Source organism: Larus michahellis, chromosome 2 (genome assembly GCF_964199755.1).
Source record: "Larus michahellis chromosome 2, bLarMic1.1, whole genome shotgun sequence".
Lineage (NCBI taxonomy): Eukaryota > Metazoa > Chordata > Aves > Charadriiformes > Laridae > Larus > Larus michahellis.
Window position 1 is genome coordinate 43,436,246 of NC_133897.1, and position 27,287 is coordinate 43,463,532.

Consider the following 27,287-nt stretch of genomic DNA (forward strand, 5'->3'; position numbering starts at 1 on the left):
AAAGCACCCACGGCACACTGGGACAGGCAGTAATTCTTTAGAGTACACCAGACTAAACTGAATTCTAGAAAGCATTGCTGGTTTTACCTATGTTGACATTAAGCCATACATTTCTAGTCAACAGTGTTTTTTCTTTCCCCATTTAACCTCCCACTCCTCAAACTTCTAAGAAGCTGTGTAAGCACTGACTTTTAGCTGCACATGCCCTGATCAACACCATCTACAACTCAAGCAGCATCATATCATCGCCAGCATAACTTAATACCTGAGCTTTTAGAGCACATTGCAGCACAGATCTTTCCCCCATATAATATTGCAAATTCAGGATACTGTAAGTTATTATGAAGCAACTATTGATGAGGAGTTACTTCTGGTTTCAAAAAATAATTAAAAATTAAGAATTGCACTGAAATAGAGATCAACTGAGAAAATTAGTGCCTTTAAAACAGCTTATGCATGAAGAGATTCAAAATGTTCACTATTTATAGGGTACTCCAAAAGACACCTGAAGAAATTCCATTTAACTTTTTCAGATTAGTTCTATTCAGTCTGAGGTTTTTACTCATTAATTCTTTCCTAAAATAAGCACTTTTATTCATTGCATGTGATCTTACAAATACAGAAGTACTTCCTAATTAATTAGATTGGCAAGGCATTTTTCAATCTTTTTAATTCATTCAAACATTTTAATAATGGACTTCAACTACTCTGCTGTTTGAGTGGGTGATTTTATTAAGGTATCTGCAGCTATTACTCTTCTCCCAGAGGTTCTGAGCAAAATTGTGAGAAAATTACTTTAATCTTACTACTTTTAAATTTATTCTGCCTTCCGCTTTCAAATTATCAAATGCAGTTAAACTCTTCTGCAATTCCTCACAGTCCTCTATTTTTAAGTAATACAATGCAAGAAATAATTTCTGTTTTAAAGCAGTATCTTTTTCAGCTATCAAAATTACAAAACAGAAACATTTTTGTTGATTGGTGTCACCGTCTTCTTTTTTTTGGCCTTTTTTTCTTCCAACATAGTATACAGATTAGTCTAAAATACTTTGTTGGGTTCCCACTCAAAATCTCAGAACTAGCATTTATCTGAAACTAAATACAGGAGTTTTGAACGGAGACTGGCAAATTCACTTTGTGTTAGTCAAGTGTCGATGAACACCCTTCCATATGGTTCCTCGTCACTGTGGTGCTCTGTATTAAGGGAGTGAGACTCTCTCTTTCTAATTCCCCTCATAAACTGTCAGTTTACGTTCTGAAGCAATGTACATAATCCATCATACATCATTCTGTCACTCCCGAGCTGCCATAATCTACTACTTTTTAAGATGTCTTTGGCATAATTTTGATGCCTATGCTCAATGTGCATATGCAGTTTCCTAATAAAATCTGAAGTCTTATATTTGCTTAGATTTGTTGAAAGGTCAGCAAACATTTATTTCAACGTAAATTATTTTTGACAATCATTTCAAATCAATACAAGGGCTGGAAGATTCACAAAAAGGAACAAAAAGCTTTAAAAACACTGATCTTGAGATCATTATCCCTAATTTTCACTTATTTTACAATAAAACTATAGTTTTAACTTTGTATTATGATAGAAACTTTCTATGATAGAAAATTTCTTGTATAATCCAGGCATAGCTTTCCTCCAATTCTCTGACAAAGACTATCTAATCTGAACATTCACTCCACACTTTATTCACTTCTACATTTGACATCTCCTGGGTGGCAGTTTTTATTATATTCAATGAAAAGAAATTTAAACACTGTATTAATGAACAGAAAAATTTTATATACTTTTACATCGAATTTGGGAATAGTATTCAAAGCAACTCAAGACAATAGCTTAAAAAGTGATTTCAAACTACACGCTTAATAAATGTTTTAAAAAGTGGGCAAATCTGAATTTATATTATTAAGAAGTATTTATAATGAATAATCTATTTTTTCATAGAAAAAAATCTGATGTTCTTTCTCAGTTTTATGTCTCAATTTCATATCACAGGCCATGACAATTTTAGGTACATAATGAACACTTATTTCAAAATTTGTTTATTTTCCTAGCACACCATCATATTTCCAAACATTTCTAGGTATTAAACGCAAGTTTAATACTTAGATACATAACAAGACCATTTCAAGGTTGCTTCAAAATTTATCTTAATTTCAGCTCTTCTGGTTATTACACAAAGTCATATTTTTCTTTTAAAATATCTAAGTCTTCTATTATTCTTTAAAATAGTTTAAAATCACCACAAGCATCTGTTGTAATTAGGAAATGGATTTCAAACTGTTTTTCCAAGGAGCAGATTATTAAAAACAAAACAAAACAAAACAAAAAACCCAGCAAGCCAACCCCAACCCTCCACGTTAAAATCAATTACAATTGCTCTGTGCTGTTATGATCATGTTTTGCTTCCTAAAAACTGTTTCCTTTTCATCACAAGGCTTAAGGAAATGGTATTTAATGGTTCAATCCCTTAATTTTGGTGTTTGTTTTTAAAGCGAAGAGGTTTTCATTGGGATGTTTACCTATTCAGTACACGTGCAGTTTCAAGTTGGTTAAATGCAAGCAGTGAAACAGGAAATAAGCTGCCAGCAGGATGGACAGGAACTGCCAACCAAATCTTCCTGCTGTATCCATGGTATAACCTCTTCAAGGAATCCAAAGAACATCCCTTCAGCTCAGGTTCTCAGAGGTCACTGAGTTTTATAATTATCTCCAAGCAATCTTCTCCACATGCTGTTAAGTTCTCTCTAAAGAGCTGTGTGTGTTGCCACGCAGCTTCACCATCCCCTCCATTTAGAATTGCTTCCAACATAACTTCCGTTGCACCAGAAAAATCTGAATAGGAGCAAAGATTTTTATCTGTTGGAGGAAAAGATAAACCAATTAAGTAAGCCACTGCTCCAAACAGCGTATAATGCTAGAATGCATGTTAAAAAGCATAAGTTGTAATGAACGTTAAAGGACCTTGGTTGTGACTACTCCAATTCATGTTAATAAGTGGCAGAAAAAAATAACATTAAACAGCTGCAAATTTTTAATTATTATTTGTTTAGGGCCCGTGCTCAAAGGACGGGTCAAGTCAAGATTGAAGCCACCGCACACAGAAACATGTTTTCCTAGTAAAACACACAGGTATCTTGTATCCATTCTATGTTCTTGCTAACCCTGCTCTGTTGCAGGTAGGGCTGTGTACATTAATAAAACTGGGTTTTGTACCAGTTTCGATTAAACACACAGTATTTTCTTGATCTTGCTAAGAAAGACTGAGCTGGAAAAGTCAAAATGCATTTGCATTTCATTTTTAGTATTTGCACAGTGCTCTCCATATAAGCTATTTATTTCCAGTTACACTTTTGCTGCATGATATAATCCACTATTTAAATTCCACACTTACCTCCTATCACAGCAATTTCTGCTGTTGGAGAGCAAAGTCTCCACTTTATTCTTCCACTCTGAAATGTCTGACTGCTTGTCCTAACTGAAATGTTATCTATTTTTAGACCGACTGACTTGCATTCAAACTTCCAGCTGATGGAAGCAGAGGATGACCCCTCTTTTCGGGCTAAATAAACCTAAATGGAAAGAAGACATAGTCAGCATGTCAAAAACTGAGATGACCAACACACATCTAATTAATCATTAAGATTATTAAGATAACACACTGTCATTCTTTATCAAGCCTCTGGACCTTTAGAACTGTACATAGTACAATTTTGTATATGATCTCATTCTGAATCCTTAAGTCTGTTCCACAGCTAGGTAATTGTACCTGTTCATAGCTCTTCAACAGGCAACACTAATGTATCTCAATGTGCTTGGTAAAGTTTAAGCCACAAAAATACCTGTTTATTGTTTTAAAAAAAGGAAACTTCTGGTTTTTATATAAACGCACAGGGCCACCCACAGTTTAATTTTGGTTGTTCAGTATTGCTGATGAAAAAAACCTGTTTAATCAGTATTCTGAGTTCTTCAGACGTGCCTGCTGGCTGCACACCACTTCTCCTAGGACTTGACATATCTTGGTTAAAGCAAATCACACATGCTAGCCGTATATAAATCCTGTATTAACATTATTTGAGCTGTTAGCAATTTACATAATGTAATATAGTCCCAATGCTGTTCTAAACTTCACCTGGCTGAACAGTCAAGCTCATAGGTTAACATTCATTAAAGTTACTATGAACCCTCATAAGAATTTTGTAATAAGTGTTCAATGATCCTTTCAAGTCTAGCATCTATTACCAGCAAACCAAGGTAACAGACATAACAGACTACAGAGCCAAACCTGCCATGATCCTTTCACAATCCTTAGTTAGGAAAACTTATCAAAATTCTGTCATGTCCAGGCTTCTGATTAATGTCATACTAAATGGACTTAGACAGCTCTTTAGTTTTTAATCTGGAAAGAACAACCCTGAATAAAATGATAATAAAACACAGTAGTACATTTTACTAAAGATCCCACCTTGATATAGAAATGTCATTGACAGACTATAAAACAGAATTTCAGTGCTACTATAGACCAAGCATAAAAATGTTAATTCTCATATTTAAGAAAGCTAAAAAATGCTAAAGGTGTGAGGTGTTACACTGAAGATTACCTGTGAAAATGTAACAATTTGATCTGCTTTCATGTGAATATAATCTTAATGTTCATGAAAGTGCTGATCTCCACAATTTTTTAAGTACTCCAGCTAGTTCTAGCAAGAGATTTCCCTTGATCAGATGCTACCGAATTGCCATGTTTGAGTATGAAAGCCAAAACACTCCATTCATTACTACTTGGTTGAAATGCACTAAACATAGGCTTTTAGGGATAAAAACTTAAACATAAGCCTGTCTCATCTTCCATTATAATATCCAAGCATTTAATCAGAAAAACAGAAGTTAAAGTTTCCTTTTGTGTCTTTTTGACTGTCCTCTACCTCTCACACATGGCTGCTCTTCTTCCAGTATTATTTGAAGAATGTCTGAATTCAGAGAAACAAAAAAAAAAAAAAAAAATCTCATTCAAATTATCTTCCAGTTCTTCTGGAAAAGCAGCTTTTAGAAACCCATGGATTTCAGATCTACAAGTTCTTACATGCTTATTATCACCTACTGCGGTCTGCTTTTGAGCCCTGGATGCCAAGTTATCTCTGGGCAATCTGATGAAATTTATGTTTTGTACCTGTTTCAGTTTTGCACTGTAAAGTCAAGTGGCACTGAACAGCAAGAAAATACACAAATACAATGGAGATGGCTACTATCAGATTAGCCAGGATGATCAACTATCTGAATCATTTTGATCAACAACACTGCAAAGACAGAATACATAACTGATGGTTCCTTTCCATTAGTCCTGGGCTAATACCTATAGTTACTTTTACCATGGCTTTTTACATTTAAATTCCTTTCCTTTCATCACATACCAAACAATAAACAAAATATTTCTGTGAAGGCTCCCTTGGCTGGTAAGTTTCTTGGACAGCTGCTGAATCCATACCTTGCAGATTCACTAGAGTCATTACAAAAAGAACATGCAAAGCCCAAGCAACCTTTCCCTCTGCTGTCTCCCATAATACAAACAACCCCCCAGTGAAAATTCAATTTTAGATTCACATACATTCTGCAGGATGCTATTCTTGTAGAGCTAACATGCCTTAGCCACAAGCCTGACATATACCTGCATCTGTATCTCCTAATTTCTCAAGGCCATGCTCTCATCCTTTATCTAGAAAAATTGAGGTGCTGTTGAATACAAGGGTGAAGTCTTTCTGCCTTGTCTTACAGATCAGTCCCTCCCTGTTTTATCCGATTAATAGAGCTGAGCAGAACAGCAGACTCGTAATTGGTTTCAATGCAAAGACAGTATGTTTTTTGCAAAAGTGAGGATGACTGATCATTGGAGACTTCAAGATATAATGTGCTATCAGATTTTTAGCAGATCCTATTGAAGCAGAGAACAGTTGTCCCTCATTCTGAGTTTTTGTTACTTCTCTTTTCCAATTACCCTACCCTGTTGTAACATCTTTTATATTATTCTCCAGTTTCTTCCCTTATTCCTTGTCTTTTATGTAGAATAACCTCTTCAAGCTATTCCCCCATTGCATTTTGCAAGTTGGTTATATATAGACCCATCACAGAAGACAGAACTGTCAGAAGACAGTTACATACTTAGCTCCATTTTTCATCAATGGGAAGCAAACCGTTGCCTGAGCTAGAAAAGTGTTTGGCCGGAGACCTTTCAGACTGTCGTGGTCCAGGACACAGACTAGCAAAACGACAGGGGGAACAAAGCAGGAATGTGCAATAGTCCCTGACAGGAATGCTCAGTTACACAGTTGGTAGCTGTTGCGGGAAAAGCTGTTTGCTAGTAATTGACCCCTTCCCATCATACAGGCATCAGTTCTCATCTCCTTAGATTTAGAGCATATGACTCTTCTGCTGCTCAGTGTCCTGACAGATGGGAAGGAGCCTGGGCAGGGTATACAATAATCCTGATAACTGACAGGTTTTTGCCTTCTTGCAGATGGAACTGTCATATTTAGGATGACAACTTCTTCCTTTTGGCTGTGTATCAAAAACATATGATACAATACGAAGCTATTCTCCAAAACAAAACAACAACAAACGTTTTTGGAGATAAGTGCTGCTTTTCAATAAAACAGTATTGCATGTTTGATCAAAAGCATAAGTAAGCTATTTTTTAAAAATTTGGTTCTTTAGCAAGGATTTTACCTACCTGCAGGGAATTTGGTCATCCTTTCTGAAATACAAGCTAAATGAATTTCCAATTTCTTAACACAATTTCTTAAATCTGGCAATCTTACTGAAGCTTAACAGTATCAGTTACTAACATCAGCTAAATTTTATGGGCACCAAGAAAGGTTTTGATGTCAAACATTGGCAAGGGTTTTCTATTTTGTTGGAGTTATCATACTTTTACGCTAGATTTTATGCTTTTAATAATTGTTATCCTTACCATTTTCCAATCTGTTTCAACCTTTCTCCAAATAGACTCTGACTTCCAAACACCTGTTTCCCAACCAGTTATTTTTTCATTATTATTGGAAATCCGTGTATAACTATCTTCTACTATATTATAGACAAGGTGGAAGAGTTTAGATGTCTTCTCTTTTTCAGAGGGAATAAAAATCACTTCTTTTCTTTTCTGAAAAAGGGAAAAAAATAGAAGCACTTTCATTCCCCAAAACATTTCAGTGAGACTATGTTACTTTTAAACAGTTTTGCTTCTAATTGAAGTAATTTTTAAGAGAGTTCATGGACAAAAGGCATTTCTGCAAAACAAAAGTTTTAAACCAGTTTCCTACAATAGACCTGCACCTTTTCCAGAGGGGAGCAGTAATTGTATTTTTAAAATTTTCATATAATTATTTTCCTAAGTAAATTACTAACAAAATAACATAAAATCAGCAAATTCAAGTGAGAGTAACATGTTAGGTATAGAAAATTTATGTTGAGTATATTTCTTGTACAATCAATAAGTAAATGGTTATTTTGAATAGCAAATGTAATTTTGTGACTATCACATATAGGTTCTTGTATATGACAGTTTACAAATCAACTTAAAACTGAAGGTTCACACTTCATAACTTCACAGTATGACTTTTTTTTTTTTTTTTAAGATTTATTATCACTATTTGTGAGTTTCACCAAAGCAGAAACTACAACTTCTGAACTATGGCAAACTGACATAAACTCTTAGTTTCTCAAACTTAAACAATCCTATGAAACTCATTAATTTTATGTAACTGGTTCTATTTAGGATGTCAGTCATTCCACATGCCAGGATCACTACAAAATTGATGTAAGGAGCAATGGGGTAAGTCACACCTTTGCATGCTGGCTCAAGCTAAATACAGATATGGTTCTGGGAAACAGTATCTTAGCATAAAATAATTAAAAATAAAATCTTGCTTTCGGAAATAGTCAAACACATTGATATGAAAATCAATCAAGCTTATTATTTAAGAGATTGTTCCACTTAACACAATCCTAATTGCTCCCACATCGTTTTATTAACAAAAATAGTGGTCAAAACCTACTTCCAGGCTTTAACCAATAGTAACTAATAATACAAATAAACTTTTTTTTAAGTTTTCCCAACTGCTTTCAACTGTCGTAAACTTTCTAGTTCTGTCACACCATAACTAATTAAAAGGGGGGAAAAAAAAAAAGTATTGTTTATTAACTTGTAAGAGCAAAACACACTGTAGATCAAGGATTCCCAAACATTTTTAGAATCAATGGACCACCATCAGTCCTCAAAAATGACCTCTACTGAATTCACATCAAACTTGCACCTAATGTTTTTGCAAGTTTCACTGTTTGAACTAAATCTGTAGGCTACCTACCATGAAGTGCTATTCCTCTGCAGACCATAATTATAGAACCTCTAGTTAGCTACCTCTAAAATAGTAATCAGTGGAAAAGTTAAATACCTCTGGACCAATTTCACCTCTGGCTACTCGCCAAGCCATTGAACCTGATGTCCTTCCACCATATTCTCCGGGTTTAGGTGTCTTAGGAGAAATAAATTCAACAAGCTCCACAATTGTTCTTTCCAAGAGCTCTCTTTTTCTATTTTCTGACAAAGATCGTTGTCTCTGAAAATGCATTTAAGAAACAACGTAAAAAAATTCAGAAAATTGGTATTTGTAATTCTGCTCCAGAGTGACACCAACAGGGGAAAAAAAGCATTGAAAAAAACAGGCTAACATTTAAAGTCTAGACTGACTGTTAGAAACATTCATTTTATGCCACACGTGCAAATATAAATCAGTCATAACTGCATAGTTATTTGACAGCAGTGCTTTTTCTGTGAACTTTCATGCACTAACTATACGGATTTCTTTTAAAATAAGGTTTGTGCTATGTTTATAACACATTTGCTTGGATGATAAAAAACTTCCATAACATATTTTATAACTATTCATATGTATTCCATACCATAGCTATTCTTGATATTGTTTGGGGCAAAAAGAAAGCAAGCATAATTTGGGGGTCAAACTTTTCTTCTCTAAGATGGAGTGATTTCATTGGTAACAGCATTGATTTTAGGATTAAGTCTGAACAAAAGATTCTGTCGGTCCCTGAAAGAGTTATTTCACAGTGACTGATTCTATCATAAACACACTATGATATTCATATTTTTGCAGATATCAGAAAACTGAGAAAAACATATCACCTACACTTCCACGTACATCAGTGGAAAAGAGAAAGAACTATATAACACGCTTTCTTTGTCCACATGAATAAAACTATGTGCTTTTTTTTTTTGTATACAACTTTAAAAAATTAATTAGGAGGCTGGGGTTTTGTCTCCGTGATTTTCACATCAAATATACAGAGCTGATATGTGAAGCCTTTTTCCTGAACTGTGGATACACCCACACAGGGTTGGAAAATTAAGTTCAGCATCAAGTATGCAAATGATTACACATCATCATTTTTTTCTACTTTGGCGATTTCCCAAAGCACGCACACTCAGCCCACTAGGACCTGAAACTTCAGGCCAGTAAGTATTCCAATTATCTCAAAAGCAGTCCTGACCCTAGAAAGTTTTACTATTTGGGATCAAAGAAGAGGCATTTGAAGGGTTTTTGTTCCAGACAACAATGTGGAAATGGATAAAGGGAAGTGGATACAGAGAAATGATGAGAAACAGCTCCAGCTGAACAAAACCTAGCTGCCAAATACCAGTTCTAACACAGCAAGGGGGAAATACACCTCTGCTTGTGTTGATGGATGACAAGCAGTGACTCCAGCAGTTCCTCGTGAAACACCAGGCCTTCCTGAATCTAACACTTGCCTGGGCACTTTGGATATCCATATGCAGTACTACACATCTCACTTCAGCTCAGAGGAAGTTTGATATGGCTTACCCTAAGTTAACAATACCAGTCTACAATTTTCTTCGAGCCACTTTGATGTTGGGAAAACCACTGTCGGGGTGACCACCACTGAAATTAGTGATGCCACACTGGGGATTAGTTGCCTTTGCTCTGCAGCTGTTGTAACAGTATCTGAAAAAAAGCTGTTAAACAACAGTGCTTCAACACAAAAGGGGTGTTTCAGAAGACAGGCCTCTTCTATGTATGATACAAGAAATTAGCAACTCCCTCAACTGTAAAGAGTACAAGTATGCTAATTCTTGTCATCTTCCCATGCCCCGAGTAGACTCTCGCATATAAATGCTAGCAGCACGTAAGACATACATAATGCTCAGACACTGCAGAGATCAACACTGCCTGTGCTGGGAAAAACCTATTGATGCCAATGTCCTACAAAGGACATTGGCATCAATAGCATTCATGTACTGAAATGGATTCCAAGAACTCCATTATCAACAGTCACGCCTCAAACTTCCTGCTTTTGTTTTTTCTTAAGGTATTAGCCTCCACATACATGCTCAGGCCTCACCTTTCTTTAGCAGACAGAGGGAATAGGAAGGAAGAGGGGTTGTGAACTGCAGCTTTAAAATCAGTTCTGCATCATGTGTGAGTTATGCTGTTGATGGTTCCTGGAGGACTGTGTTTTGGGAGATGCATAACCTGTGATTTAACCGGACCCACTGCTGGGTAAGTAACAAAAAATTTGAGGGTAGAAATTGAATTTCAAACCTTTAAACACAGAATACTGGTTCATCTCACATCAATCACCATGAGATGGCCGCAATTCAACCTAAATTACTAGTTTTCCTTTTAAGAGCTGACCTGGCTGTAGCTACAATCATTCACAATCACTATAAAAAATGGGGCCTGGAGCAAATAAAAAATAATTTGTTTCTCCGCCCCACCATCCAATTTCCAGTGAAGGCAGTGAAAGTTCAGGGTCCTCTCCCTCCCTCCTATAGGTGTAACATACAACAGACTGGAATAGTGCACTGCCTATTGTAGGTAACATACAATGGACTAGAATAGGGCAGTGCCCATACGAAGCAGGCAAAGAAAACCTTTGTAGTCAGGGTGTGACATGGTACTACAGAATAACATCAGATGGTCAGTAATCCACAGGCTACACACCCATTTAGGAATGCAAATAAAACACAGTATTTCTGAGAAGTAAAATAGCGTACTGAATAGGTTAAATTATCCTTGCCTCTTCCATTTAACACTGACAGTCACTCAACATCCTTTGAACTGTTGTGTTGTCTCCACTTGGCCACTAAAACACACACGCAGAGAAATAATGACCAGAGCCATTGCTCTTCGTGCAGGAAAGCACAATAATGATCTCTCAGATTCCATTTTCACTAACATTGCAATACAGGTGACAATGTGTACTGCATACTGTGCTTCTCTTTAGTTGTAACTTAGAAGAACTGAGCTTGAACAATGAAGTGCTGGAGCTCTGCATCAAAAGATACCAAGACTATAATATAATCCCTCCTAGTAGGGAACCAGTCTCTACGACATGATGGAAAAGGGAAAGGTAGTGGAGGCCTCTGCCTACATCAGTTATCTGCTGAATAGGCTGCAGCGAAGGAAACAGCATACTATCCAAAATGGAGACTAGTGAGCAGCATGATAGAAACCTGATATAAAATGTCTTGACGGTTCTAGGGGTGAGCTGCCTTACCCCTCTCTACTGACTGCAGAAGCTGATGAATATGACAGATGGCAATTTTGTAATGGCCCCTTGATTCCCACTGCATTGCTACCTTAGTGTGAACTTTAGGAAAGGCCCTTTGACTAAGACAAATGTAAGAAAGAAAAACTGTTCTTTTAGCAATCCGATGGCAAACTGCTTCTAATTCTGTGAAATCCAATTCCAACTATAACAGACAAAGGTAAGAGTAAGCGCAGTTACTTACAGGGATTAAATCTATTATCAATTCAGTAAATTAAATTAATCAAGCATATTCTGAACAGCTATGGGGCAAAGGAAGCATGTGTGGGAGGAGGGGAGTGTGAGTATCATTCAGTTTGTAGAAAAGCAGAGTAAGTTGTTCCTCAGAAGACGACAGTATCCAAAAGACTGACAAAGGTGTTCTAATAGAGTCACAAGACAGCTTTAATAATACTAGAAAGCAGTAGGGAAAATGTGTGAGAGGAGAAAGGGCTGGGATTTCCCTTGTGTAGAGAAAGGAAGATGGGAGAAATACAAGAGTGTCTTGGAAGCACACATTTAGTTTTCTTCCCTGTACTCATTTTTTAATGAAATTTTTATTTAAAACATGACCAGTTCTTTCTGTTATAATAATCGCTCATGTGCTGCACAGTCCTATAAAGTAGGTGGAAAAAAATAAGAAACAGGCCAACAGATCAATGTGCAGCACCATCTGTTGGAGATGGCAACACGCTTTTTTACCAGAGTTCTCTAGACTCCTGTAAGTGAAACAGAGCATGATCCTATGGCGATATCATTGAGATGAGAAGGAGGTCAGGCAAGCCGGCCCATGATCAGTGGCCTATACTTATCCCGATTCCATCAATCTTCTTGGAGTAATTTTTCAACTTACTAGCGCCTCATTTCCAAGGTTATCTCTCCCTACAGACAACTGGTGGAAGAGAAGAGTCTGGCAACTGGTTTCTATTGACAGTAGATCAGAAGAAAGCCCCCTCAAGTCAGCTTTGTAGCCAGCAAGGGTTCATTGCTTGGAGAGGACACCATTAAATTCCTGCAACCTCCACAAAGGGCATACATTCCTCAACTTGAATTTCTGATCCTTTAGCTCCTTTTATTTTGCAACTCTGTGGTCAGCCTTCTCAGTGCTCCACCCCACCGTGTGACTCTAATTTTTCATTACTGATAAAACATTTGAGGCCAAGGCTTGAAATAATGAATCCAGCTCAATTCTCCACACTCTTAGTGTGTGGCTATAACCCTCAAACCAGCAGGCCTCTAAAAAGGCATAATCTGTTAGGCCATCAGGTATGCACTATCACAGGAACTAAAGTTTCTACACACAGGAATTAGCCCTGGAAGGAAGTGGGGACAAAACAGAACCACTCACAGGTGGTTCACAGTTTTGTGGTATTCTAGTACATTGAGTCAAGAAAAGTTCATCCTGCCCCAAGTAGGAAGTAGAAAAAGCTTAGCAGAGAGGTGCTGAGTGCACTCGGGTTCTGTGACTATGACGTGCAGGTACAAATGGCTCCATGTGTTTTTGGGACGTTAGGCACGAACAGTAGATGTGGCTCTGAGCCAGAGCTCTACTGATGGTACTGATGCTTCTTGAAAGTCTTGGAAAGAGCCTGTGAATCATTCCTTCCGCTTCCTAGAGCTTGTAAAAAGTCAGGGGGGTGGGGGGTGGGGAAATCGGGTCTATATTACTTATAACTATAAATACTTTTATTTTCAAGTTACAGCATTATTGATGTGGAAAATGCTCAGCTGCCCTCAAGGAGTCCACATAGATACAAAGCAGTTGTAGTTTACTCCCGACATGTGTTGATGCACAAGTCTACTCCAAAGATAACAAGAAAACATATATACACACAGTATATATTATATACACACAGTATATATTATATACACACAGTATATATTATATACACACACATTTGACTGTGTAAGAGATAATATGATAATCCTTTCATATACTGTTCTTGATACTATTTCACGTAAGTACAGCACTGCGACTGATACTTCTGTATTCAGTGTAACATGAGGTCTGTATAGTTCACAGGGTTTTATATTCCATAGTGCATGGACATTCCTATCAGGTTACCAAATGCATTCCTTTGTTCAAGGACTTCGCCTTCTGAAGAGACACTTATGTTTCACTTAAAGAAATCCATTTAAGAAAAGCTACGTACCGTTCTATTTAGTGCGTTAATTGTTTCACGTAGCGTAGCTTCACTGAGTGCTGTCCTTCTAGAGAGTACTTCTTCATGCTTACAGCTGTATCTCCAGGTGACATCAACAACCTCAAGCACAAGTTGAAGAAGAAAATAAAGCAACCAAAATTTGCCATGTATCTTCCTTCATTTAAAGAGGTTACTAATCAAAGTATGTTTTTCTATAATAATTCTGGAAATCAGACTAAGATGGAATACATCGACGCTTGCCTCAAGGCAAATTTGTTTGTTATTAACACCATTACTCCTACCTCATCTTTGGAGAATGCAATTATGTAGGAGAGCTTCTTTCCCCACCCAGTTTCATAGAGAAGAGGTTTATCACAGACATTTTCACAGGGATCACAGTGAAGCCATCTTTTTTGAGATGAAGAATATACTTCTGTCCACACATGATCTATATAACAAAGACCAGGAATAAACAATGAATTATAAGGATAGATCCTTTCTTCTAATACTGCAGAATATTGTAACTGTTCCTGATTCATTAAATGAAGGAACAGGTGAAAGACCATGTTTTCCGTTCATCTACATTCAGAAAAGTTACCAGAGCTTTCTCTTTCTATCTTAGGATCATAGTCCCTTCGATTCAACTAAAGATTGTATCATTTTGAAGTCAAACCTTTCATCTCATCAGGCCAAGACAGGAAATTGAATTTATATTGTCTTTGTTAGCTGAACTGCAGAACTTTATATGCTGCCTGATGGCTAATATAATCTGAGAACCATAAATTATATAACCTCATTTTGTATAGGTTTGTATTAACATTACGATATTCTAGAATACCAATACCTGTACAGTCCCAGACGTATCTCGCTTCAAAGCCTACAGCTCTGCAACACAGTGTAAAACAGTTAGCCCACTCGCCACAGCGTCCACATCTGGTTTCCAGAAGTTTTTCAGGGTTATTATACCTATACGAGAAAAACAAAATAAAACCAGAATAATTGAAAATACATTTCACCTTTCAAAATTTTTACATTATGACTCTCCTTGTAATGATTTAGACACATTTCAGTGCCATTCAGTCCAAAGAAGATAATGGAAATGCTTGCTGTACTGCACAAAACAAGCACGAGCAGATTGCTACTTTTACTTTGACTCACATGACTCCAGCACACATTTATAGCGGGACTGAAATTAATCTGTTTTTTTCAGTTTTCACAATTGACTTAGACTTCATCTTAAAATATGATTTTTGTATGCCAGTCCTTTTGATAGTTAGCAAAAATAGAAAAAAAAAATAGATATTTGCTCTTTTCCTATAGACTCAGCAGATGTGTGATTTCCCATAGAAGTGAAAGTTTTCCTTGAAATAACAAAAACCTACATACATACTATGCCAATATTAACATATTTTATTTAATTATCAAATTAACAGTAAAAATAATAAGAAAAACAGACAAATATTTAGAACAAGGCCATGTAAAAGAAAGCAATATTTTGTTTCTAAAAATTTTTAATCTTATAGAGCAGTTGCTGGTTCATCGACCATCCTACCATGTTGCTTAAAATGGTTTCTCTAATCTTTCAACAAACAACTTAAGCTGGTCTCCAAAACACACAAATGCAAAGCTGTTTCTTGAAAGGCAAGAAAAAAGACAAAGCAAATTTTTGTACGCTCACCTTGGGAATCTATTACAGAACTGACACTGTTTGCAGTAATGATTTTCGACTTGACTGGCATTCCACCTTAGATCATCATCAGTAGGCAACAGGTAGTCACTTTTATGCTCTGTCTGCCCACCACACCTGCTGCAAGGAAGACTATTTACCCAATGAAAAAAGTCACTCTTAAACCAGTCCAAGAGCTCCAACAACAAGAAGTCCTCTTCATTCACATGTGCACCTGTGAAGTTTTCACAACACACAGTTAGGCCAAACAGAAAAATAATTTAGTTTAACTTTCCAGCATCTACATAAATCACCATCCCTGGGCCTTTATTACATTTTTAGAAGTCTCATTATAAAAAAAAATTTGTATGTTACTTATGCACACAGAAGAAAGAAAACCTAAATTCTCAAGACTGAATCGAACTGTGTATCTAAAAGAACAAAAAAATACACTCCTAAACACTATAGCTAGAGTGAAAATAAGGAATTGCTCAGAAAAACAAGTTAGATACACAGTGAGGCCCAGTGAAGTTCCTCATGCCCCTCATTCTTCCAGGGCTTCAGAAGACAGCGTGTTAATTCTTTTTCTACTCCTAAATATTCTTTTCCTATTCTTAGCTATTAAACTAGCAATAACAATTGCTTTGATTTCATAATCCCAAAGAACCAGACACCAGGCAGCAGTCTAGACAACAAGGTGTAATATGAACAGACTTTCTACAAATGCAGCTTAATTATTGTAGAACATGTACATATACCACATGAACAAAGTTGAGTTTGTTTATAAATTCAGCAAACACACACCTTTGTCAGCCAACCCAAGCTAAACACAGAATGTCTTTATTTTTTTACTCTAGCAGAGGTCACCACACTGGACCACCAGACTCTTCTGGCCAATTTTCCTGTGTTCATACCAGGTGTTAGAATTTACTCACACACTGTCACTACCCCACCACCTGGAAATAACCCCACTTTACCTAACTAACAAATTTTAAAATCCAGTCTTCCAAAAGATTCTAACTCCTTAGAATCTTTAAATGTATATTCTGCTCCAATGCCCAGAGAGATACTCTTCCTTCTCAGATTCATAAACATCCAAGTAAGTCCTCCTATTAATTCCATAATCTAGGCCACACTGCAATCATAGATATTAATAACTGGTTATTTTACATACTACAGCTTATTTGTAGTCACAGTGCAGACAGGTCTGACTAACGAAGATACAAAAATAATTTATAAAAATGCTGTTTAAAGGAAGATGAAGGAAGTTGCACCAAATTTGTGCACTAGCTCCTTTTTCAAGATGGAAAAGAAAGACTAGGCAAGATATTTTTTATTTATTCAAGCTCAATTCATATCTTCCTCTGAAGCTGAAGTAGTTTTCAATACAAAAGACTCTGTGGGGGCCTTAACTCTATTAAACACTCACACAGCACATGAGAAAAGATCACCTGTTAATTGAAGCAAAAACCCCCCTACTAAAATTGTACTAAATTTCCATTTTTACTTATTATATGTGAAAATGATTTGTGCTGAAACACTCAGACACAGTTTTATTGCTTACAGAATGGATATGCTTGTATATTCAAACTTTCTGCCAAAAACCAAGTGAGAAGATTTCTAGCACAGGCCATATTCCCTTTCCCTGGATAAGAACATACAAACCAGAACCCATCTATGAAAATATGACTGCTGTCATATGAATATTCTTCTATTGGTTTGTAAAATAAAGTCTTCATGCAAACCTTCCATGAAAAGAATGACAAATGTTTTTGATTTGAACAGAAAACAGTTGGCTGTGACATGCAGCTATTTTTGACTGCGCAATCCATCCTTCTAAGGGAAAGTGGTAAAGGGAAACGGTAAAAAAAGTGTGTATTCTGATCACCTGGTCATATTCTTCCTTGTCCTAGCTGGAGGCCAGTTTCAGTGGCAGCCTGGCCCAAACCACCACATTCCTAGCACACTCTTTATGAGTCAAAAATGCCTATTATGCATTGTAAGGGAAGTCCTAAAAACACATGCCCCCCAGCATCAAGCAGTTATTCCCACAGGTGACAGTCTTAATATAGCAATACAGATAAATCAAGGAAGCTGAAAGGGCCAATTACCCATACACCTCATACACCGTCCATTCCCAAAGGAATGTTTCTATAAAGTTCTATAAAGCTCAAACTGTCACAATCCAGAACAGTGGAGTTCTACCCCTTCCCCTTTGTTTGTACTTAAATTAAGGTCTGGAAGCCATTTTGAACAGATCAGCTCGATGCCTTGGGAAGAAGCACCTGGAAACACCACGGTCCTCCTTCCTTCCCCTTTTTAATAATGTGCACAGCAGAATTAGAGCAAAGTCTAAGAGGCGGGCTTGTCTTTATTTTCTTTTTTAAAAGTATTTAAATAGTTTTCATTTATTACTGCTAAGTCTCTTTTCCCGATTGCATTGTCCTGCGCTGCTGAATGAGAATGCTTTGTAGTTGTTTATGTGGTTTCCTACTTCACAGTATAGCTTTATAAGAAGAGAAAAAAAATACTACGAAAATCCATTGTCAAAAAGTTACCCAATGCCAAAGGCGCAATTACGTATTAGCATGTGGCTGTATGACACATCACAGAGTCATTTATAAAAAAGAGATGAGAAGAGCTTATTTTTGGTTTGCAAATCAACAGCACACCCATCAAGTTGGCAGAATTGCTTCAAACAAGAGTCTCCTATCAAAGATTCAGAGTGAAAAGGATTTTTTAGTTTAAATACGGTCTTGGAATTGTATTTTTTTTTAATACTTCTCATACAAGTAAAATTTCACTATATTGCTGAAACAAATCTAAAACTATCACTTGAAAATAGAAATATGTAATTTTTAACTAGCAAAGACTTTGTATATTCAAAACAAATTTGCATTCATTAAGAACATATAAATTTTAGCCACTGATGCCACAAATATTTATGCCTAATATTTTACTTCTAGGTCCAAAAGGATGGCATGTGAACTACATGTGATGGCACGTGTTCATTTAAGCATCAGCAAGAAAGGCGATTTTTTGAATCAGGTTGTGTCTTGGAAAGGTCTCATGCAAAATCTCACAAAAAAATCACTTTAAAAAGAGAAGCAGTATTTTGAAATTTTATTCTGAATTTGGAATTGCAGTACATATGGGAAAATTGCACTCTGACAATTTCAAAACAATGACTACTCAAACAAGAAACTCCCCCTCCTCTTGTTGTAGCTATTTCACTCCAGATGCAAAGAATGTGAGAACACATTCACCCAATTTGCTTCCCCAGCATTGTTTCCTACTAATTCAGAAATTAACAGTTCAAAATATCCATGTGGAAACAGTAAAGGATGGATAAAAAAAGAAATAAAAAAGCAGGAGAGAGAAGAGTAGAAAATTTGAAAATTATGAAGGTTATTCTAATTTAGAAACAGCATTCAGAACCTGCAAACATATGACCAAATCCAAACACCTAAAGCATAGCAGATCCATGCATCATCCAGGGGTTTGAAAGAGTATTTCTTGTTACACATACAGAATAACTTGGTAGCATTACCTTTGTCCAGTCTTGTAGCTTGTGCTAGCTTTTTCTGAGCCTTCACTTTCAATTGCTGGAGGGGAATTGAAGCTAGTGCTTTCTGCTGAATAGAAGGATTCTCATACATCAGCACAAGGCGCTCAAAATTTGTCTGAAGTGTTTTCAAGATATTTGCAGCCTGCAAAAGGATTTTCAGTCACAAGATGATTTATGAACTTCCACCTTAAGCCATAATAACCAATTATGACCAAGTCATAATTCTATACTCATAGTTATATTATGTATTTCTTTACAGGTGAAATGTTTATTTGTAAAGATACCAATAAAAACTGCAGACACCACCAGCCAAATTGTAAAGCCAGCCTTGTCATCTTTGAGCATTCTCAATGGTTTCCTGAGTGAAAAGTGTACTGATTCAGAAGAGAGGAGAAAACTATTTCTAAAGACACCTCTGATGGTAAAGTTTTTGACTTGTATCCCCCCACCGCCCATTTCTTTTGGGCACGTTTTACCTGAAATCCACAAAAGAACCTGCAATTCATTCCATTTCCTGGACACCGCTGCACCAGTTCTCAGAACTCTATTATTGATGAATGCTACTTTTCTATTTCTTATTCAGGAATGCTGCTTGTTTATTTCTACTTCCTTCTCTGACAGATCAACACTGATACAGATTTGAATAGATAGGCCTGTGACCATATACTAAATAGTGTATTTCACTAGAAATCAAATACAAGAACTAGGCTTCTTCAGTCAGTTATCCTAAGACCCGTATCTATAAAAATAAATAGCTAAAGTTAATAATAGTGGCGTTAGTAGCTGAGCAAACTATATCCTCCCATTTAAAGGGAGGCAACACAAAAAGTGAAATAGGATTTTAAAATTAAGTCTGGCATGTTTTGGGGAGAAGTCTGTGGCACTGCTAAATTACCTTTTCTCTACAGTTTGATCATGCGTCAGTCTTTAGCCTTGTTGACTACCATCTTTGTTTCATCAGAAATCCCACACTTTCCTGAGATGCAAGCAGCAAATGCAACACAGTACACAGGTGTGAGAACTCTTCAGAAGACAATTTCTTTCACAGGAGCATTTAAATTAGGAATGATTATTTTGATGCTGGACAGTACTACAGGACCAGTCCTTACTTTTCATAACTGCTGAAACAGAACAGAACTGGTTTCGCTCTTCCTGGAGCTCATCAGCTGTAGGTAACTGGTTTAACATCATGAACCCAACTGTGTTCAGATTTCACTTTAATACAGGTTGAAAGAACAGAAATAAGGGAAGTTAGGGACTGCCAATGGCTTACAGATTTTCATGTTCTGTCAGCTTCCTGAAAGAGCGTTCAGAGATATCACTCAGCACAGCAGAAAGTCTCCCAGATTCTTTGACAATTCATATTTTCCCCCTGTCAAACACCATCAGTGTTACAGTAGTGCTTAACTGGTTTCATGGAAGCCACTGTATACCAATGAAGTCTTATGCAAACATCTAGAAGTGTGGTGAACCTCAAATTTAAGTTTTGATATCTCTTTGCTCCTTTAATCACTATGTCATCAGGAAGGGATTAGAATCCATCCATCAGAACAATGACTAGACAGAGCCTTCCTTTCTGCAAGTTTCAAGAACACTTTATAAGAAATGCAGAAGAAACACAGATGAGGGAAAATAACGATGGGTTAGGTCCCTATCACTGTGCCGTTTAGGAATATTCCTGCGTTGTCTTAGATAAGCCACTTTTTCCTGTGCTTACCAGGACTCCCATGAATCACAGCTGTAATGCATAGGCAAGAAATAAAAATGCTTGCACTACAGAAATCACTCTGAATATCTCTGACATCTGACAGCAGTGCATACAACAATAATACAACTATACCTCTGCAGTATACTCACTGAAAAACAAAACACCTACTGCTGCACAAGGAAAATGGCCTAGTCATAGACAGAATGTATTTTATGGACTTCTTTCCAATCAGCCCAGACTATACAGACCAAATTCAATGGCTCACAGACCTACCAGTGTAATTCCCTGAAGAGATCAGCTGAAATATAGCATTTTAATAGACTGCTGACATTGCGTTACCAATGTCTCTAAATTGTAGTAAGTTTGGTCCCACCACCCATGTTGAATCTCAAAAAGCATGGAAAAATAATAGTTGCAGAAAAATGGATCCACAACTCTGATGACTAGCATAAATCAGGGCAGAATAACTACAGATGAGAACTATTAACCTCCGAATACATTGCATCAACTTGAAAACTGCAACATTTTTCTCATTAAAAGTTCTATTGATCTTGTAAGGCTTTAAAGGTTCCAGCACTAAACCAGTACTGCAGCATGTCACTACTGAGTTTTCATAATCACTTCCAACCACCATTGCAAAAGGGGATGAAACAGTAAAAACCAAGAAGCAGACCAAAACAACAAAAAAACCCCACCCCAAAACCTCAAACAAATACAAATAAACCCAGTCGTTACATTTTAGAGGCAACTACTAGCATGTTGACATAATTAGATGAAATGCTCAATATTCAAGTGCCTCCAGCAGTTCCTTTCCCAAAGGACATTATGGGTGATGATGGGTCACTGAGCGCTTTCTCTTCCCAAAAGCCATCACTTCAATCTATGCTTTGCCATTTCTCTTCCACTGATCTTGGGTAGGTATTAGGAAGAAACTGTATGTCGTAGTTCAGTATCAAACAATATACCATTTAGAAGACGCAAGCTCTGTTCAAGGAGCTATAAGCAGCAAGCTTGTGGAAGTATACATCTTAGACCAACTTTAAGACAGCAGTGACACTGGTTCTAGGGGGAAAAAATTCTTTAGAAAGTGAAACCAAAGCATCCTTCAAATCTTCTATCAAAAGGCATACCTTCATTTTCAAAGTTGTATGAGGCCAGTTAACATCAGATGAAACGATGCCCCTCTGTCTTGATAGGGAACCTCATCTCAACAGTTTGGAAAAGGGAAACATAGCCTAAATAACTATAGATTTAACCTTGCCTGGCTAAATTCCTGTCCCTCACAACAGTTGCATGTGAAAAAAAAAAGCTCTCCTCACAGGCTACACATAGAGGTTACAATGCGTGGACTGAGAGGCCAACAATTATAAACAATGCAATTGTGCTCCCATTTTTTTGCTGTCTCTCAAATACCAAACACAATATACAGCCCTAGTCTTAGTTTCCCTCCCCTTCCTCTGTTCCGCCACCTTGCTGTTCCTTTCCAATACAAATCAGCATTTTTTCCATGACACCCTGATCAATAAAACATACAATCTTGTCCTAAAATTCTATTTACAGCATATTTCATATTGAAGTTAAACAGAGACTGAAGAAAATAGTCAAAAACTTCAGAAACCATTGGAAAAATAAAAATAGTCCTCTAGTCCAATCTCCTGCTCAAAGCAAGATTAGCTATGAGGTCAAACCAAGCTGCTCCAGGCTTTATCGAGTCAGGTGTTGAAAACACACACATTTGGAGATTACAAAGCCTCCCTGAGCAACCCGCCCCAACAGTTAACTCTTCTTCAATCTTTACATTCAAGGTTAGTGCACCTACAAAGTTTTCAGGTTATAATTACCATTTCAAGAGATTGCACAAGTGATGTTTCTGGTTGCTGACGGGCAGGGGCAAGAACAGAGGCAGCAGGTCTTGAAGGCTGATGTGCCACTGTCTGAGTGCTGGCCACAGTTTCAGAGGATCCTGATCTGTGGATTTGATTTGACTCATTCAGTCTGCTACTCCTCTCTCCAGCAATTAAGTCTCTGATTTTACGTAGCTGCTCAATCGAAGCTTCCTTAGGGAAAACCAGGTGAGTTTCTCCCTGAAATTTAGACAAATTAATGCAGCAGTTAATGCAGGTCTAAGCTAGTCAGCAGTTTGTATCTATTACCAACAGCTGTACCATTTACTGGAAGTTAGAACGCTAAGGCTTGGCAGGATTCAGCCTTCAGATTAGGTCCCTTACAGCAGAAGCTATTAGATCAAGAACCTACAGTCAGTCTAGAGAAAAAGGGCTCACAACAACATGCTTTTGTAGTAACTTATTTTGCAGAGTGATACAGACAACGCAATTATGGTTTGGCAGAGAAAGCAGCAACAACAGAAATGAACAGCAAATTCTCAGTTCCCACAGTACAGCAGTGAAACGCTAGGCAACACAGGAAGACAGCCAATGTTGGGGGAAGAAGCCTCTAGAATGGCATCTGCTGAGAATTCCCTTCTATACCAATATCTTTTAGATTTTATTAAGTTTCCAGATAGGAAATATTATTCTTATTGAGACTTGTACCCAGCTTGATTTCTGTGTTCCCATTTTTTATCGTAACATGATTACTGGTAGCATAACACAAGATTAGTAATTAAGACAGAAGCAAATATCAGTGTATTTAACATGATGAAATAGGTTACTAAAACAGGAATATCCTGAGGCATTCATACTTCAAGAGTTTCAGTTTCTACCACTGCAGCACTTGTATTTATTAAACTGAGTAATTTGTTTATCCACAGTTACCTCAGGTCACTTATCATCGCAGATGCAGTGCTTTGCTTTAACACTTACAATCACCACAAAACTAAATGGAATGTATCAATCCAACAGAAGAGTCCTCATTTTTTAATTGAAAAAGTTGGCTTACCAAGCAGAGACAAAAGAAGGAACAATTTTAGTTATCACAGTTGAAGAGAAGTTTGTGAGCTCCAGCCTTAATTGACACAATAATCGTAAGACTGAGACAAAATGCTCTTAAAGATCTGACAGAAGTGGGAATAGCACTTTATAACATGTTGAAGATGACTATGTTATTACTGCTCGAGTGCTCCGCTAGCTACACTCACTACTTCTTGGCTAACGCACATCATTAAAAGTCATCTCCTGAGCACCAGCATGAGAATAAATCTGCAGATCATTTCTCCCTTTGCAGTCACCACTTCTTTCAGCATACTTATTTTTTTTAAATTAGGGCAATTACACTAATTAACTTTACCCAAAAAGAAGGCAGAGGTCTCATGACAGCTGAATATAAATAATATAATGTATGCACCCATACAGAAGTGTGGCATTAAATAGACAAATTAAAGCAAAGCTGGAGCAAGAGCTTTGCACCATTAAACAAGAGTTGGGTTTTCATCCCAGCTCTCCTACAAAGGCTGCTTCTATCTTTACAAACTTTGACAGTTTAAGTTCTACGAAGACAGGGACTATTTTCAAGACACAAAGCAACCTTTGAAATACATCTTTTTGACTGCAACAGAATCAAGATTCACTCAAGACTATTTCAGGATGCAGTCTCATAACTGTTTTAAATGGGTAAAAGTCCCACCCTCCCACTACTTCAATAGTCTGTTGCCATCCACTGCTGTCATGACAACACGAGTACTTCTGCAGCTGCACTGTGAACTGGCTGAAAAAGATTTCTGCTTTTGTTTTGGGGGAGTAATTTTTAATCAGATCAACTTCCCTTATCTAACTCACTATGTGTAGGAACAAGCAGCAGAAGAGCAGGACTACCACCCCCTCCCTCTTCCAGATGACAGTTTCAACACACAGATTTACAATACAGAAACTACTGTCTGATGATGCAATCTGTTGACCACCTAACAGTGAGCTGCTACTAAGTGAAGGGGGTTTCACCCCATTTCCCACCGTTTCCTTTGTGCCAGCGTAGATACATATCTGGCCACTAAGCAAACTAGTGCACCTGAACAGCAGGAAACCAATCTTATCACAGATCAGCTTACCTCTAGCTCCATCAGATTTCTGAATTAGCCTCATCTACATTTTCTGTTAGTTAACTGCAAATATTTGCAAACACAGATTGAAAGAAAGTTAAGGAAGTAGCAACTGGTTTATAATCTAGTGCAAGTGGTAAAGGAGGAAAAAAAAAGTCTAATTTTAAATTTTAGTGTGTAAATTGACAAAGACAACAGAAACTACTAAGTTGTACTCACCTCTTGAAATCCCATCTCAAATAAACATTCAACTGCTCCTCTGACAGGCAACAGCCTTGTGGAAAATGCTGGATTTCCAATCCGAATTAATCTATACTTTTCTTCATAAGGATTCCTGAAGAAATTGAAAGTTTTAATTATATTTGCAAATCAAGTAAACACTTAAAAACTAGGTAACTGTATTAAGCAGCATTAGTCATTCATAAGAGATTTTTTTAAAGTTTAATTTCATTCACACCATGTAGGCAGAATGTGAAACCCATCTAAAACTTTGACTTAATTCATGTCCTTCTGCATTTACTTTGAGAGTTACAAAATTGGATCTAAATTCTAGTTTACAACTTAGGTTCATAAATATGCGTTTTGTAGTCCTAGCCAGCAGGGCTTAGTCTGCAGTGACACTTACAGACAACTTCAGGCCCCCCCTTAGCATTCCAGTGGAACGCCTCAGATCAACGATGGATGGTTTCCCACTATGGAAGCTATGCTAAACTTCCTGGTTCCTACTGTTGACTCTTTGCTTCTTGAAGGGCTACCTCTCAGTTCCGCTTTCCTCTTTCAGCTCTTTTAAACCTTCTCTCGCCTCTTTCTTTAAAAGGAGTCAGGCCAGGACCCACTGTTCTCTGTCACACAGCAGTTTTTGCAAGTGGTTGACAAACCAGATATAGACAGGGAGGGGCAGCGCATACATCTTGAAGTGCCTGAAGACATCAAGGTCAATCATACACGTCAGTGTGTATATATATACTACAGAGCCACCTTGCAAAAATATAGCTGTAATTAACTCTTGATGTCAATCTGAGTCAGAAGAGAAAGGCAACAGAATAATCAAGTTACTAATTTAGCATTACTTGTTATGCATCCACTGATTTTCAGGTGCTTAAATGCTTGCAGAGTCAGGGCCAACACAGACTTTTATGTTTAACACAAAAAAACAAGCCCCCCAAAACAAACCAACCAGCAATAAATAAAAAAACAAAAATCCAGGCCAATGCACACTCATGTGAAAAGTAACCTTATTTTTAAGTGACGACAAAAAGAAGTGAGATGTTTTTGAACTTGGATATTACACAACCCAATGGAACCACAGGGCTCATCTCCTAGATGGTGGGTCTGCTCTGGAAGCCCAGAAATAAATTGCTGTGTGCGAGCGTTTCATGATAAACTGCTTCTCCAGCTGCCTTCAGTAACCCAGCAGGAACGGCCAACTTCACACGCCGCCTCTTGTTTTCCTACAGCCGCGCCAGCCAAAACGCCGGGCTTGCCAGGCCGCTGCCGCCCGGCCTCTGCCCACCGTGCCCTTCGGCACCCACGCACGACCGAGAGCGGCGAGCCACGGCCATGGAACCGGGCGCTGGCCCCATGGCGGGACAAGCCAACCCCCCACCTCGGATCCCGACGGGTCCCTTTCGCGACACGGCGGCCGAAAGCCCCGCCAGCTGCTCCCCGCAGGCAGAGCGCGGGGCTGAGGCGAGCAAGTTTCCTGACAGGGCGGCGGCCCGCCGGGGCGCCTCCCGCCCGGCCCCGCTCACCGGAGGATGTTGTCCGCGTAGGTGAGGAGCAGCCGCGAAGCCTCCAGGAAGATCTCCCGCCCGTTCTGGCAAAGCTCGCTCACGGCGGGGGAGGAGAGGCCCACAGCGGCCGCCATCGCCCCAGTCCCGCCCGTGCAGCGCCAGCGGCACCTCAGCGCTGCGCCAGGAGCGCACCGCAGCGCGCACGCGCGACCGGGGCCGGACGGTCACTGCCTTCAGGCCCCGCCCCCCGCGGGTTGTAGGGGATGTCTTAAAGGGCCAGAGCGGGCTCGAAGCCGGTGATCGTAGAATCATAGAAGGTGTTGGGTTGGAAGGGACCTTTAGAGGTCATCTAGTCCAACCCCCCTGCAGTCAGCAGGGACATCTTCAACTAGATCAGGTTGCTCAGAGCCGCATCAAGCCTGGCCTTGAATGTCTCCAGGCATGGGGGCTCTACCACCTCTCTGGGCAACCTGTTCCAGTGTCTCACCACCCTTATTGTAAAGAACTTCTTCCTAATGGCTAATCTAAACCTCCCCTGCTCTAGTTTAAAACCATTGCCCCTCGTCCTATCGCTACATGCCCTTGCAAACAGCCCCTCCCCAGCTTTCTTATAGGCCCCCTTCAGGTACTGGAAGGCCACGATAAAGTCTAGACCCCTGGAGCCTTCTCTTCTCCAGGCTGAACAACCCCAACTCTCTCAGCCTGTCTTTGTAGGAGAGGTGCTCCAGCTCTCTGATCGTCTTTGTGGCCCTCCTCTGGACCTGCTCCAACAGGTCTGTGTCCTTCTTGTGCTGAGGACTCCAGAGCTGGACACAGTACTGCAGGTGGGGTCTCACCAGAGCAGAATAGAG

At 38.3% G+C, this 27,287-nt stretch overlaps 1 protein-coding gene across 5 annotated transcripts; it reads right to left on the reverse strand.

Annotated features, from left to right (window-relative positions):
• Positions 1–1,774: 1,774 nt before the first annotated feature.
• Positions 1,775–26,639, reverse strand: NGLY1 (N-glycanase 1). Of its 5 annotated transcripts, none has more exons than XM_074575058.1 (12): positions 26,455–26,639; positions 24,923–25,037; positions 22,554–22,796; positions 18,987–19,146; positions 15,449–15,671; positions 14,615–14,736; positions 14,073–14,218; positions 13,780–13,890; positions 8,458–8,622; positions 6,978–7,166; positions 3,408–3,585; positions 1,775–2,872 (listed from the first exon to the last, which is right to left on the reverse strand). In XM_074575058.1, the coding sequence occupies exons 1-12, from the start codon at positions 26,568–26,570 to the stop codon at positions 2,697–2,699; spliced, it is 1,944 nt and encodes a 647-aa protein (XP_074431159.1). In that variant the 5' UTR covers positions 26,571–26,639; the 3' UTR covers positions 1,775–2,696. The 5 variants fall into 5 exon arrangements, with proteins under 5 accessions (XP_074431159.1, XP_074431161.1, XP_074431162.1 ...); XM_074575060.1 differs by having other exon boundaries at positions 25,329–26,618; XM_074575061.1 differs by having other exon boundaries at positions 25,938–26,593.
• Positions 26,640–27,287: the final 648 nt, after the last annotated feature.